This window comes from Bufo bufo, chromosome 11, assembly GCF_905171765.1.
Source record: "Bufo bufo chromosome 11, aBufBuf1.1, whole genome shotgun sequence".
Taxonomy (NCBI): Eukaryota; Metazoa; Chordata; class Amphibia; order Anura; family Bufonidae; genus Bufo; species Bufo bufo.
The window spans coordinates 41759079-41775117 of record NC_053399.1 but is presented as its reverse complement, the minus strand read 5'-3'; the positions used below and the strand labels follow the sequence as shown (position 1 = coordinate 41775117).

Sequence of the window (16039 nt, the reverse complement as noted above, 5' to 3'; positions counted from 1 at the left end):
TATAAGGACTTATGATGCTATGAGTTCCTGCCTGACCGCAGGTCTACTGTAGTGTACTTACAGCATTATGTAAGGACAGGACAGTGCAGTAGAGCTGCCGTCAGGCAGGAACTCATAGCATCATAAACCATTATCATGCTTTGACTTCAGATCAGAGGAGCAGTGTTCGGTCTGGGAAATGAGGCCGTCACATGGAGCGCGTTTCCCGGACTGAACACACTAGTGTGAAACTAGCCTATCTGTATCCAGGGGCGTAGCTATAGGGGGTGCAAAGGTAGCAGTCGCTACTGGGCCCAGGAGCTTGAGGGAGCCCAAAGACCCTTGAGCCACATAAGAAGACACCAGTATTATAGAAAGTGCATGCAGGTCAAGTTACACCTCTGGCTGCAGGGAAGGGGTTAGGTGCCGTTTCAATGTTTGCCTCAGGCAGCATGAAGGTTATGTGCTCTCCTGCCTCTGGCCACAATGCACCAAGCTAAACTCTTGCACCAGGGCCCATGACCCTTTAGGTATGCCCCTGTATGCCCCCTCTATATCCCACTAAATATATACACAGATTATTTAATAAAACATATTTTCAGAATCTGTTTTTTGGAGTGACACTTTAGTGTATTCTGGAGAGTGTACTAGTGGAGATTGGCTTGCAACTACTTGACCACCATTTGGCCACATGGAGCTACATGTATAGAAGTAGAAAATCTGATCATGGAAATAAACTTTAAAACAGATTTGGATGGTCGTTTTACCAAATTGCTTCAATGATGGTGACTGCAGACAAAAAAAAATAATATGCACTTAAAGGGGTTCTCCGGGAATTAAGAAAATGAAAATAGCTAAATATTACTTTATAATAAATATATTTCCAAATACCATTCATTATATATAATGGCTCGTTTTGTCGGGGAGCAATCAGGGGAAACAAAATGGACGCTGTCCTATTAGTTCACACAAAACCTGTCCTAATCACACAGGAGGACAAGTTACTTCACAACACTGAGGTAAAGAGCTGCCTCATCCTCCTCTCTGCTCGTCAGGGATTATGATCCTGAATACAGCTGATAAGATCTTCAGCTGAATCTCTGGGGAATTTAGTTCAGAGGAGACATGAAGTACAGAGAGGATGGACAGGACAGACGGTGGTGATATGGAGCTGTGGTAATAGGAGACTGCATACAAGTGCTGCTGCTGATCAGCTTTTTGAGAAAGTATAAGCACTCCTGTGAGCGCTGTGGCCTTCTCCTGCTTTCCCTAGGCCATGTGACATCTCGATCATTGGGTACGTGGCTGATCTGCGGTACCAAGTACAGCCGCTATACAATGTACGGCGCTCTGCTTGGTGAGCTGCGAGAAGGCTGCAGCACTCATGGGAGCCTCAGTGCCTTCTCAAACATCTGATCACCAGGGTGCCGGGTGTCAGGCCCCCACCGATCAGATACTGATGACCTATCTGAGAATAGGTCATCAGTTCAGTTAGAAAGAGTCGGAAAACCGGTTTAATTGATTTACAAATAAAGTAGATTTAGCTCTTCATGTGGACAATGTCTCAGGGACGTTTCTCACACACCCAACATCTTACTCCTGTGCGGACACAGAACAGGGCGAGATAATCTTCTTTACATTAATGACATGGTTATAATTGTTGGTTTAATACACCATTGGTTCTTACATAAAATTCGGATAAATATTCTAATTACAAATACGTGTAAACAGGTCACGTACCTCGGCTTCTCCTGGGTTTCAATCTGTCTAATAATACTTTCCATCCAGAGCATTAAATTGCGAACCATGCTGAAGAAATGAAACTTCTCAGCTGCACTGCTGAGTTCTGTACGGCGCCCGTCACAGGCGTCCAGGAGGGCTTTCCAGGCCTCTGTCACCTCCCTCTCTTTTGTCTGTATCTCCATAGCTTGATCGCCTGCATAGGCTGCATATAGACGCGTTGCTGTCTGTTGAAAACCCTGGACCTGTAATAATAAAAGTAAAACCCTTAGAAGATAAATTAGTATACCTAATATGTAACCTTTAAAGGTGATGGAGACCCTTGACATTTGAGAAATAGTTTTTTACATATTAAAAAAAAAAAAAAACATTGACCAGATGTATCTGCGGCAACAATCTGGCACAAATTGGCCCATCTAAAGTTTCAACATTTTTTTCCGTCATGCTCAAAAGAGGTGGGAATTATTCCAAAGTGGGTGGGGCTTTACTAAAAAGGGAATGTGGCTTAAAATACGCTATTCTGCAGCAAAATGTTCTGGCATAAAAATCTCTCTGAATACGCCAACTAATAGTTGGTATAGAGCCTGTGCCCCCGTGAAAAAATCTGCTGCAGATATATACTGCCTGTGAAAGTTTACACAGGCTTAGTAAACCTGGGCCACTATGTTTTAGCGTGCAATCTTCATTCTTTTAAGCCTACTACTTTGCAAACTGGTTTCAGACTTTGCTGACCCACCTAGTAATACGAGCTAAATGAGGTCTGTGTGTACAGGATGCTGCTGCCTTTACTAGCTCTCATGTCTCAGCACACCTTCATTTCTGCACAGTTTTCTGCTTTTAGAAAAAGGGAGGAGTATAGCAGAGAGAGCAGATGACTCCAGCCATGAGAAGACAGCAGCCAATAGCTATGTGTCATCAGCTCTATATCGTAAGCAGAATTATAGCCAGCTATGTGAAGGAATTTAACAGACTCTACGGCAGCAAAATGGTAGGACAGATTTAATGAAGACTATTTACATCTTTTTAAAAGATGAATACTCAATTACTTGCACTGTGATAATGTTCCTGGGTTTCTACAACTTTACTACTGCAAACAGTGGGGCCACAGCATTACCTCGAAATGGTCTCCCAATTACAAAGGGAGCTTATTTTAAGGAGTTGACCTTTAAAAAAGAAAAAACTTACTAGACAAAATTATGTATTAAAAGGCTAATAAGGAAGAACTATACTTGATATACCTGTGAGCCAATAAAATGGATGCCACGTTCAAAGTCAGTGTGTACTCTGTGCAATGTCTGCGCAGTGTGTACATCTCCTCCCAGCTCCTCAGGTAACTCCTTGTGCTTTTCGTCAATCATGCTTAGTATCTCTGTTCCATCATAGAAGTATTTGTGTAGGTCATAAGATGAAGACAAGAGCTGAACACGGGTGTCAATCAGCTCCAGTAGATCTGCCCAGCTCTCGTTGAGGTTGTCCTTCCATTCGGCAATAGTCGCAGCTTCAGAATGACCAGCATCGATCATTTCTTCAATTAAAATATTCACATTGTCTATACGTTCCTGTCCAATTGCTCCCGTCTCTTTTGCAAAGTCACGGAATTTGTCTCGAAGTATCTAGGGAAAATAATTTCGGTAATTGAAATGTATGAGGAAAGATAAGACATGTAAACTCAACACTCAAAAAGTGGAATTAGTCCTATTATGTGTGAAACAATAGATTTAATTATCTGTTAGCTAACTTTAATGGCCCATTTACACTTGCCAGCCGAACAGGCAATTATCAGGAGGGGACCTTTCGTGGAGGTTTTTCCCCATGTAAACACAGCATAACGGTTCTATCCTGATCAAAAATAAAAAATAAAAAGTGCACACTTGGCTTAACGTGCATGTTTCCCAAATGGGGTAATACAGGAAATCTGTAACCAGACACATTTAGAGGCATCTTATTTTCTGAAAAATAAAAGGATTGGACAGTTGCATTTTAACATCTACCATCAAGAGAAAGTCGGGAGGCTCCGATACACAGCAGATGGCGAACCAGTCCCACCAAAATCGCCCGATATTTATCTAACCGCGTATGGCCAACTTTAGGGTAATTGAGATACAGCACTTTAGGGTGATCCAATACATACATGTAAGTCTAAAACTAAATGTCTAGTTAGAAGTAAAATCTAATTTTTGGGTTGGCTTAGTCAAAGTAGAGATGTGTTGGATGCGGACCATGAAAACCTACTGATGTGTCTTAAGAAAAGGAGCTCTGCGTAATAGACAAGGCTAAAAGTATTCAACAGCGAAGTGAAATTATAGGAAGTGTGCGGCTTGAATTATTTCTCATATTTTTACATAGGTAATGTACAGGGCCAAGTTAGAACTAGGCAAACATCTCCTTTTCCACTGCAAAAGAGGTTTGCATACATTGCATCACTGGCAATGTTGAGCAAAAGTGCGGTTTGGTGAGACATATATCCACATGTGACCTCCCTAAGAGCAGCTTATTAATACTAAAGTATGCCTGAATATTTGTAGCTAAACCTGTACTGGAGCCTTGCATGATGCAGATTTAAAGGATACTTACAGTAACATGATCTAAATTCTGACCCATCTCCTGGGATGAGGCTTTGATGTCCCTCTCTGCAATCCATTGCTCCAAGTCTTCTACTTCGCGCTTCAGCTGAAACATGTGATAATGGTTGTCCAGTTTCTGTCTCTGCTCATCTGCTCTGTCCCTTAGTGCGGCGTACTGTTTCTCCAGATTGTCCTGGTATCTTATTATTTGTTCACTATGAGAAGAAAATAAGAATTATTCATAAAGTCTGGCTTGTGACTCTTTAAATAACCTCAGTTTCCTCAGTTTTGAAGCCTCTTTGTAAGGATCCTCACTCTACTTTCATAAAATTATTTAATTTAATAGAGTGGTATAAGTAACAAATTTCTAAATCACTTCATTTAAAAGAATCTGTCAGCATCCACCTGAAGAAAGCTATAAAGTCATGGCCACTAGGGGTCACTAGGACCAGAGGCACAGAAGACTGAGAGGAAATGGGAGTGTGTCAGAGCTGGCTGAGATCCTGATTAAAAAAAAAAATAAAAAAAAATTGGATGCTTATAGGAGCCTCCTGTGTGTCTGTAAGCTGAAAACAAACATTGTGCTGGCAGAAAGGAGATGCCCTCTGCTTCTTAGAGAAATGCATCTAGCTGTACAATTGAAAATCTGAAAAATTAGTCTGAAACATTAGGGAAGCCCAAAATGACCTATTCCTTTAAAGTTATGATTGTACAAAGAAGCTGTCACGGTGGGGAGTGGGGGAAACCCCCCACCATACAATGTAAAGGGATAATGGTAGCAACTAGGCCAGGACGCCGGAATCAGGGAGCAGGTCACCTCCTAAAGCGTCCCTAATCCTTGCCCTAACTCCTCACCGTATGAGCAGACCTGGATGGTAGGACGGCTCATACCCAGGATACCTAAGACCCTGAGTCACCCTAATAATCCCTCACATAGGAGCAGCGGAGAGACGACCTGTTCTTCCACGACTTGGATGAACAGGAGTCTCAACCGGCCTAGTTACAGAGAAATGCCAAGTGGAACAGCAGGTAAGTTTCCAGTGGCGGGGATAACCACTGAACCTAGAACCCAGGAAGGCATGGTAACTTACCCCTGGCAGCTGCTGGATGGCACAACAGAAGACCACACCAAGGTAAACTGGAACCCATAAAAACATACTGCAATCCAAACACCAGACAGATGCAGTATGTACTGACACACAGGAACCAGCACTCCAGCAACAGCTCACAGACTTGACATTTGGTTCACCCCTCCAGGAAACCATGAGACCCCCTTCTGGAGGCCACGACAGACAAACAGGGGAACATCTAGCATCCATGCCGGACAGAATAATACACCAAACACTGACCAGACACAGAACAACAACTAGACGAACAACCACCCCAGAACATATACCCACACCAAACATAACCACAGGTAAGGTAGGGAAAATGGAGGAGACATAAGGAAGACATCGATGTCCCACTAGGTGGCCCTCACACAGGAAGCTGGACCATCCAGACAAGGAGCATAACTCCAGCACACACCAAGGCTGGAATACAACTGACTCCTGGCCAAAGGCCACAGGTATAAGAAGCACCTAGTGACCACACCCAATCAGGGGGTTTACCCTTACAGCACCAGACGGGAAGGCTACAACTTAAAGGGGAGGTGCACACACCAGCTACCACGTTGCCACCGGCAACAGCATGCGTGGCAACTATTTCACGGTGCACACAGCCAAAGACAAGACACTGCCACCACATGGCACACCGGCAACCGCAAGCATGGCACAAGTGTCACGGTGCACACAGCAAAGGCCATGACAGAAGCACACCCATTATGCAAACTTTTTTTTTGAAAATTCAGGTACACTGTAAAACCCCAGGCCCATCCTAAGTTCTAACCTTTTCTGAACACACTTCACAAATCAGTCAAATTCAATAAATGAAGACAAGGTGTGGTTTAAATAATCTCATCACATCTCTCCTAAAATAAAAAAAAATGTGGTTCTTGACCTCTAACCATGATTTTTTTTATTTCAAACAAGAGCCCAGTAGGTCTAAGGCTCCATTCACACGTCCGTGGTGTGTTGCGGACCCGCAAATTGCGGATCCACAACACACCCGCCCGGCACCCCTATAGAAATGCCTATTCTTGTCCGCAAGCTGCGGACAAGAATAGGACATGTTCTATCTTTTGCGGAGCTGCAGACCTGAAGATCGGGGCCGCGCTCCGCAAATGCGGATGCTGACGGCACACTGTGTGCTGTCCGCATCCATTCCGTCCCCATAGAAAATGAATGGGTCCGCACCCGTTCCGCAAAATTGCGGGAACGAATGCGGACCCATTTGCGGACGTGTGAATGGAGCCTTAATGTATCCTCAGCCATCTCTACATACCCATCAGGATGCTCTAACGCCAGGAGTTTCTGAGATTGCTCGGCCAAATCTTTGATATTTTTTCCATATTGCTCTACTCCTTGCTGCAAAATCAGATGTTTCTTCAACATTAGAACTACAGTTTCTTCATCCTATTGGAGGAAAAAGACAACGTGAGGATGATGGCTACATGGAAAAGTGACCTAACAAGGTATTCTTCTCTGCACTGGGTACCAACAAAAACAAAAGCAAACTTGCTCCATTTACCACACATACAGTACATAAACTTTACTATACATGAACTACACACATGCAGTACATTTATCACATATCCATACACTATGGGAGTCATTTACTAACCAGAAATACACCTATATTAGGCGGATTTCTGCCGCAGATTGCGGCGCAAAGGTGTGCAATCTGCGACTTTTCCCCACTCACGCCAAGTATAACATCTCGGGCCACAGGTTGTACACCTTTGTTATACACAGTCATGTAATACTGTACCAGCTGGGTAGTGGATATACATTACAGACCAAAAGTTTGGACACACCTTCTCATTCAAAGAGTTTTCTTTATTTTCATGACTATGAAAATTGTAGATTCACACTGAAGGCATCAAAACTATGAATTGACACATGTGGAATTATATACATAACAAACAAGTGTGAAACAACTGAAAATATGTCATATTCTAGATTCTTCAAAGTAGCCACCTTTTGCTTTGATTACTGCTTTGCACACTCTTGGCATTCTCTTGATGAGCTTCAAGAGGTAGTCCCCTGAAATGGTTTTCACTTCACAGGTGTGCCCTGTCAGGTTTAATAAGTGGGATTTCTTGCCTTATAAATGGGGTTGGGACCATCAGTTGCGTTGAGGAGAAGTCAGGTGGATACACAGCTGATAGTCCTACTGAATAGACTGTTAGAATTTGTATTATGGCAAGAAAAAAGCAGCTAAGTAAAGAAAAACGAGTGGCCATCATTACTTTAAGAAATGAAGGTCAGTCAGTCAGCCGAAAAATTGGGAAAACTTTGAAAGTAAGGGCTATTTGACCATGAAGGAGAGTGATGGGGTGCTGCGCCAGATGACCTGGCCTCCACAGTCACCGGACCTGAACCCAATCGAGATGGTTTGGGGTGAGCTGGACCGCAGAGTGAAGGCAAAAGGGCCAACAAGTGCTAAGCATCTCTGGGAACTCCTTCAAGACTGTTGGAAGAACATTTCAGGGGACTACCTCTTGAAGCTCATCAAGAGAATGCCAAGAGTGTGCAAAGCAGTAATCAAAGCAAAAGGTGGCTACTTTGAAGAACCTAGAATATGACATATTTTCAGTTGTTTCACACTTGTTTGTTATGTATATAATTCCACATGTGTTAATTCATAGTTTTGATGCCTTCATAGTCAAAGAAAACTCTTTGAATGAGAAGGTGTGTCCAAACTTTTGGTCTGTACTGTACTTAGTGCCAGAAGAACTTTCAGATGCCCATATTCAGAATGTATATTTCCAGGGGCAGATTCACTTAAAAAAACAAAGTTCATAGAAGTTTTACGAATATCTTATCTTACAACCAGTATACCTTTGGCTTTTCGTCGCCCATCAAATACAGATGCTGTTCGTCGATCCATGCGCCTGCTTCATTGGCATCCATATAATACTGCTGGGCTTTATTTGCCTGGTTAAGGGCCTTCTGCCTATTGATTGTTGCCGTCTGCAATCGATCCCATTGTTCTTGCAGCGATTGGTGCTGCTTTTTGATAAGTTCAGGATCAACATTAGGTTCACCTTCCATAGCCTCAGCTCTTCTAATAACATCATCAACTCTCGGACCATGACCTGCTATTTCTTTCTGCAAAGTCTAAAATACAAAAAAAGCTTTATTGGCAGCATGTTAACCATTCAAATGCAGTGGAAATAAAATATTGAATGTAACGTTAACACCATGCTGACGGATAGGCCATCACTAGCTGATTGGCGGAGGTCCAAACCCCGCTTCCCTGGCAATCAGCTGGTCTGTGAAGATTTGTTGACGGTAGTCAGCACCGGATAGCCCATCACTTAAAATACCCTGGACAACCCCTTTATAGGGGTATTCACATCTTGGACATTGAGGGTTTATAGCCAAGATATGCCCCCAATATCTGATAGGTGAGGGTCCTGTTCTATACTTAGAACGGAGCCCAGAAAGTGCCGGAGGGTGCACCGCACATGCATGGCCGCCCTCCATTCATTCCGATGGGAGCGATGAAAATCAGCAGTGGCTCGGCAATTTCCATAAGCCCCATATAAGTGAATTGAGCGGTGCCCGCGGTGCTCTTTCCAGTCATTTCAATGGGACTGAGCGCGCCTCTTGGCTATTTTTGGCACTCCCCTAGAAATGAATGGGGGCGGCTGCGCATGCTCGGTGCACCCTCTGGCACTTTGTGGACTCTGTTATAAGTATAGGTGCCTATGAACCTATCACACATTGGGGGCATATCCTAGCAATATGCCCAAAAATGTCCAAGATGATATTAACCCTTTAAGCATTGTAAAAATGTGCGCAGTCATTGGAGTCACTTGCTTTGGTACATTTTTAATTAAAACGGAATGGTACAAAAGTTATTAATACTTATGTGGCTTCATTCAGCAATATAGATGGAATTCCTGTGAGCATATCCTCAATTCCGAAACTAACAAATGACCCCTGCAGTTTCGTGAATGCGGAACATTTGCAGAAACTTCTGCATGTATCCTAAATCTGCAGCACAACTATTATCTGGCGGAATTTCAACTAAATAAATATTATTATTATTATCAATTTTACAGAAGAGTTTCAAACTTTGCAATGTGAAGGGATCTGCAAAAGAGGTATCTTCCAAGACAGAGAACCATCTTGCCAGCACAACCTCTTGGAAGGGTCCCACTATGAGTCAAGATCCAACTTTCCAACAAGCCTTGGGATTTGACAAGGGAATATGGCCAAGCCAAATATTCATCCGTAGGCAGATGGTTATGGATGCAAAGAGAAAACTTTATGGCTAATCCACTGAAAAAATCTACATGAAATACAAGTATAAAATCCAGGTGGATTTTGCTGCAGATTCCCTGCTGATTTCTTACTCTGGTGAGAACAGCTGAAAAGGAGGGGTGAAAGAAACTGGTTTAATTTTAAACAGGGGTTTTAATTAGAAACTGAATGCGAGTCAAACATAACACTGTTGCACTGGTACAATGTTGACTTGCATGCTTGTCACTATTTACATTTGTCTTTATTGGATCCATTTACTGTACCAACTGTTATCTTATATTCTTACTTTTGGAAAATTTATAAAAAGAGAATTGAAAAGAAAAGAAACAATGCGAGAACAAGGGGGCAGAACATAAAATTAGTTGCGGGTTAGATCAGGAGCAATGTCTATCATAAGAAAAAGAGAAAATTATATAATAAGGACAGACTGGATGGACCACGTGGCCTTTCTCTGACGTTGGTGTTGAGCGAGCATGCTCGGCCGAATACCAGTTCGCTCGAGCAACGCTATGCTCGGCACATGGCGGTACTCGGCCGGATACCGCATGTGCTCGAGTGCAATCCTCGAGTCTCCTGCCCGCACGTTTCGCGGCTGCTAAGCAGCCAATAAACGTGCAGGTAAGTACTGCCCTCAATGTAATGCCAGTAGCCATGTTTAAAGTGTGCGCATCCCTAAAGTATCAGTCACATCCAGTGCAGTTTTTCTGTAGACGGTGTCCGCTGCGGACTGATAAATTATCCGCGCCACATCTCCTGTTTAAAGTGTCCGCATCCCTAAAATATCAGTGACATCTAGTGCAGTATTTCCGTAGACGGTGTCCGCTGCGGACTGTTAAATTATCCGCGCTACATCTCCTGTTTAAAGTGTGCGCATCCCTAAAATATCAGTGACATCCAGTGCAGTTTTTCCATAGACGGTATTCGCTGCGGACTGTTAAATTATCCGCGCCACATCTCCTGTTTAAAGTGTGCGCATCCCTAAAATATCAGTGACATCTAGTGCAGTTTTTCCGTAGACGGTGTCCGCTGCGGACTGTTAAATTATCCACTCCACATCGTCTGTTTGAAGTGTGTGCGCATCCCTAAAATATCAGTGACATCCAGTGCAGTTTTTCAGTAGATGGTGTCCGCTGCGGACAGTTAAATTATCTGCGCCACATCTGTTGTGTAAAGTGTGCGCATCCCTAAAATATCAGTGACATCCAGTACACTTTTTCCGAAAATGGTGTCCACTGCGGACAGTTAAATTATCCGCGCCACATCTCCTGCTTCAAGTGTGTGCATCCCTAAAATATCAGTGACATCCAGTGCAGTTTTTTTGTAGACACTGCGAACTGTGACATTACCTGTAGTACCTGTCCTGTATAACGTTTCCTCATCACAAATACTGTTGTAAATTTTTTTGCACATACACTTCCAAATCCTACGCTACTGTATGTGTGACATATTTTCAACAATATATCACATTTAAAATGAAGAAGGCGAGCAGTAGCGGACGGGGAAGTGGCCGTGATGCTGATGGTGCATGCAGAGGCCGTGGCCCTGGGCGTGGAGAAACTGTGCCTGCTGCCAGAGCACAAGAAAAACAATCATCCAGGATACCTAGCTTCATGTCCCAGTTTGCAGGGCTGCGCAGGACACCACTCTTGAATTCAGACCAGTGAGAGCAGGTGGTCAGTTGGATTGCAGCAGATAATGCAGCAGATAAGTCCAGTCTCAGTGGCCAGGAGTCTGGTCCACACAATCCTCACCCTGATCCTCCTTTCTCCCACCATTTACAGAGTGGCCAAACAAGTGATACCACACTCGGATATTCCGAGGAGCTCTTTTCAGCGCCATTACTTGATTTGGCCCTCTCGCCAAGCACGCTTGAAGAGGTACATGAGATCTTGTGCCCTGATTCCCAACCTGTTGAGCATCCACAGTCACAAGAACATGACGGTGGTGAACGGCAATTAGAGTTTAATGAGGTGGATGATGATGAGGCACAGTTGCCAATGAGTCAACTGCAATTACTGTCTCAAGAGGTTGATGAAGAGGATGAGACACAGTTGTCAATCACTGAGGTTGTGGTTAGGTCAACAAATCAGGAGGATGATCAGAGTGAGAAAGTGGAAGAGGAGGTGGTGGACGATGAGGTCACTGACCCAACCTGGGAAGGTGGCAAGCCGAGTGAGGAGAGCAGTACAGATGGCGAGGGATCTGCAGCACTGCAACAGGCTGCAAGAGGCAGTAGGGTGGCAAAAGGAGAAGGTGGGCCACACCAAACAGGTCCGCAACTGTTCCACGGAGCACCCCTTTGCGGAAATCTCCCTTGCCAAGGGGTAGTTGTTCCGCAGTCTGGCGCTTTTTTGAAGAAATTGCAAACGACAAAAGAATAGTAGTTTGCAACCTGTGCCATATGAAAATTAGCCGGGGTGTGAACACTAGCAACCTCACCACCACCAGCATGATCCGCCACATGGCATCCAAGCACCGTAATAAGTGTAATGAACGCCTGGGTCCACAATCTGTGTCTGTGGGTCACACCACTGCCTCCTTTTCCCCTATGTTACGTGCTGGCCAATCCCCTGTCGAAGATGCAGGCTGGGATGCCTCCCGCCCTGCACCTGGACCTTTGCAATCACCATCAGTGACCACATCCACTTCCGTGTCCCAGCGCAGCGTACAAATGTCCTTACCCCAGGCCTTTGAACGCAAGCGATAATACCCAGCCACCCACCCACAGGCCATAGCACTAAATGCAAAGCTTTCCAAATTACTGGCCCTGGAAATGTTGCCATTTAGGCTAGTAGGCACTGAGGCCTTCCGCAGCCTGATGTCGGCGGCCGTGCCCGCCTCACACCAACATGTGTCCCGTAACATCACACGTGCCCTGAACAAAGCAGTTACTGGGACGGTCCACTTAACCACGGACACATGGACAAGTGCATTCGGCCAAGGACGCTACATTTCCCTGATGGCACACTGGGTGAATGTTGTGGAGGCTGGGAGCGAGTCGTACCCTGGGATGGCACAGGTGCTACCGACGCCAAGGATTGCGGGCCCTACATCGATCATGGTTTCTGCCAGCACCTACGTTAGTGGCTCCAACCCCCACTTCTCCTCCTCCGCCTCCTCCTCCACTTCCACCTCCGAAATATCCATGTGCAGAACCAGTCAGTCATCAGTCATTAGCTGGAAGCAGTGTAGCACTGCAGTGGGGAAGCGGCAACAGGCCGTGCTTAAGCTGATCTGCTTAGGGGACAAATAGCACACCGCCGCAGAGCTGTGGCAGGGGATAAGCGACCAGACTGAGCTGTGGCTCTCGCCACTCAACCTAGAACCAGGCATGGTTGTGTCTGATAATGGCCGTAACTTGGTGGCGGCTTTGGAGCCCGGCAAGCTTAGACACATTCCATGCCTTGCCCACGTCTTCAACCTTGTGGTTCAGCGGTTTCTCGAAAACCTACCCCAATTTGCCTGAGCTACTGGTGAAGGAGCGCTGTGTGAGTGCACATTTCCGCAAGTCACCAACAGCTTCAGCCGGTCTGTCAATGCTGCAGCAGCGCTTGAAATTGGCAGCTCAGGCTGTTGTGCGACGTGAGCATGCACTGGAACTCTACGTTCTACATGTTAGCCAGGCTTTGTGAGCAGCAGAGGGCAGTAGTGGAATACCACCTGCAACCTGGTCATCACCTTTCCAGTCAGCTTCCGCTATTCACAAGCGAGGAATGGGCATGGATGTCTGACCTCTGTGAGGTTTTAAGAAACTTTGAGGAATCAACACAGATGGTGAGCGGCAATAACGCTATTATAAGCGTCACCATCCCACTTCTGTGTCTACTCAAACGCTCGCTGCTCACAATTAAGGATGACACTTTGCATGTGGAAGAGGTGGAAATGGGGGAAGACATTACACTGGGTGAGAGCCAGACCACCCTCAGTTCGTCTTCTCAGCGCGAATTGGACGATGAAGAGGAGGAGGAGCAGGAGAGGGTAGTACCCATGGAAGTTTAATTCCATCTGTTCAGCCTGGGTGGGCAGAAGAGGAGGAAGAGAATGAGGAGATGGAGAGTCATCCTCTTGATGACGACAGCGAAGTCTTGCCTGTTGGTACTCTGGCAGACATGGCTGACTTCATGTTAGGCTGCCTTTCCCGCGACCCACGCGTTATACACATTTTAGAGCACACGGATTACTGGTTGTTCATTCTTCTCGACCCCTGCTACAAAGAGAACTTCTCATCTCTTATTCCTCTGGTGGAGAGGACGAGCAAAACGGTGCAATACGAGAAGATCCTTGTTGAAAAATTGCTCCAAAAATTTTCATCTGACAACGCTGGCGGCAGAGTCCGTAGTTCCTTGGCCAACCGAGGAGGGGAGACAAGGGGAAGAAACAGCAGTTCCAACAGAGGCAGGGCAACACTCTCCAAAGCCTGGGACAGTTTAGTGACACCCTGCCAGCACCCTCACCCTGATGCGTGGCCTACTGTCACAAGGAGAGAAAAATTTTGGAAGATGGTGAAGGAGTACTTAGCAGACTGTGTCAGCGTCCTCAATGATCCCTCAGTGCCTTTCAACTACTGGGTGTCCAAGCTGGACACGTGGCACGAACTGGTGCTCTACGCTTTGGAGGTGCTGAGCGGGTATTTAGTGATGCTGGTGGCATTATAACAGATAAGCGTATCCGCCTGTCAACTGAAAATGCTGACAGGTTGACTCTTATTAAAATGAACAAGGCCTGCATTGACCATGACTTCTCGACTCCACCAGAGGAAAGCGGCTGAACATAAAGGCACTTTAAATGTGTTGTTTATAATGTACTGAATACACTGTATTCCCATGCTCCCCTTCCACCATAAACAAGGGTATATGGTTGAATCTACCTTTTCTCAACCTCCTCCTCCTCTTGCATCAACATGCTTATTTGTCACATATAATGCCCTCGCATATATGCCCTTCAAATATAATGTTTTACAGGGTCAGCTCACCTGCAGGCCCTCGCATATACAGTAATTTTTTAGAGGGTCAGCTCAGCTGCAGGCCCTCGCATATACATTTTTAGACGGTCAGCTCAGCTGCAGGCCCTCGTACATAATTTTTTAGAGGGTCAGCTCAGCTGCAGGCCCTCGCATATAATTTTTTAGAGGGTCAGCTCACCAGCAGGCCTTCACCTACAATCTTTTACTGGGTTAGCTCACCAGCAGGCCCGCACCTCAAATCTTTTACAGGGTCGGCTCACCAGCAGGGCCACAACTCAAATCTTTTACAGGGTTAGCTCACCTGAAGGCCCTCACATTAAATTTTTTAGAGGGTCAGCTCACCTGCAGGCCCCCACCTTAAATCTTTTACAGGGTTAGCTTACCTGAAGGCCCTCGCATATAATTTTTTAGAGGGTCAGCTCACCCGCAGGCCCTTTCATATAATGTTTTACAGGGTCAGCTCACCTGCAGGTCCGCACCTAAAATCTTTTACAGGGTCAGCTCACCTGCAGGCCCTCACCTAATTATACCTAATAGGTAATTTGCGCGCATGCTGCCTTGCTTGGATGTGGTAGCCGTAGCCGTTTCTCAGGCTCCCTCTCCTGAATCAAACACTGATTCCCCGTTACCCGTAGTTACAATTGTTTGCACTGACAATAATATCGAAAGTTGATAGGCCAGACATCCGAATGGATTGTTGCCGTCGCGGGAACGTGCGATCGGCCCCAGGTTAGCTAGAGTGACCAAAGCGGCAGCAGACCCTCATCCATAATGTTTTAGATGGTCAGATCAGCAGGCCCTTGATCCAAATGTTTTGAGGGTCACCAGCAGGCCATTCATCATAATTTTTCAAGGGTGTGTATGTTGCCCTCCTTTATGTGTAATAAAGGTTGTATTAGAGTGCCGTTTCCTTGTAATTTTTGGCCGCCCTTTCACTTAGTGCATAGGCTTCATGAGTGTAGGAGTCCCACTACATGAACAATTGTACCACAATGTGAATGAGGCCCACCTTTATGTGATATACAGGTTGTATCTTTTTTTGTAATTTTTGCCAGCACTTGCACTTTATATACAAGTAGATATACAGGAAAGAATGTTTCCTATAAATTTTTCCTCTAAAATCGATTTTTTATTTGTTTTTTTTTTGTTTTTGTCAGTCTGTAAAAGTGGCGTACTATTTGGACAACATTGTTTCCACCAGCGACCTGCGAGTCCAAGATGCATCCAGACATCCCCCATGCTGTTACAGAACCATTTTAGTGCTCGGGTTCTCCCATTGACTTCCATTATACTCGGGTGCTCTATGTCTCTGTTGTCTGGAAGTTAGTGATATGAGGTGCCCACCTTTACCTTCTCCATGGATATATACACTCCTGGTGTACAGAGCTGAGTACATTATTCTTACAGACCTTAGAACTCTA

General features: G+C 45.1%; 1 protein-coding gene across 1 annotated transcript in view; it reads right to left on the bottom strand.

Annotated features, from left to right (window-relative positions):
* LOC120981646 (spectrin beta chain, erythrocytic-like) overlaps window positions 1–16039 on the bottom strand; it is a 103309-nt gene that overhangs the window by 22550 nt on the left and 64720 nt on the right. The window contains 5 exon segments of the mRNA XM_040411233.1: window positions 1720–1964; window positions 2958–3332; window positions 4294–4498; window positions 6666–6796; window positions 8225–8503. Of these exon segments, the coding sequence (XP_040267167.1) occupies window positions 1720–1964; window positions 2958–3332; window positions 4294–4498; window positions 6666–6796; window positions 8225–8503 (1235 nt within the window).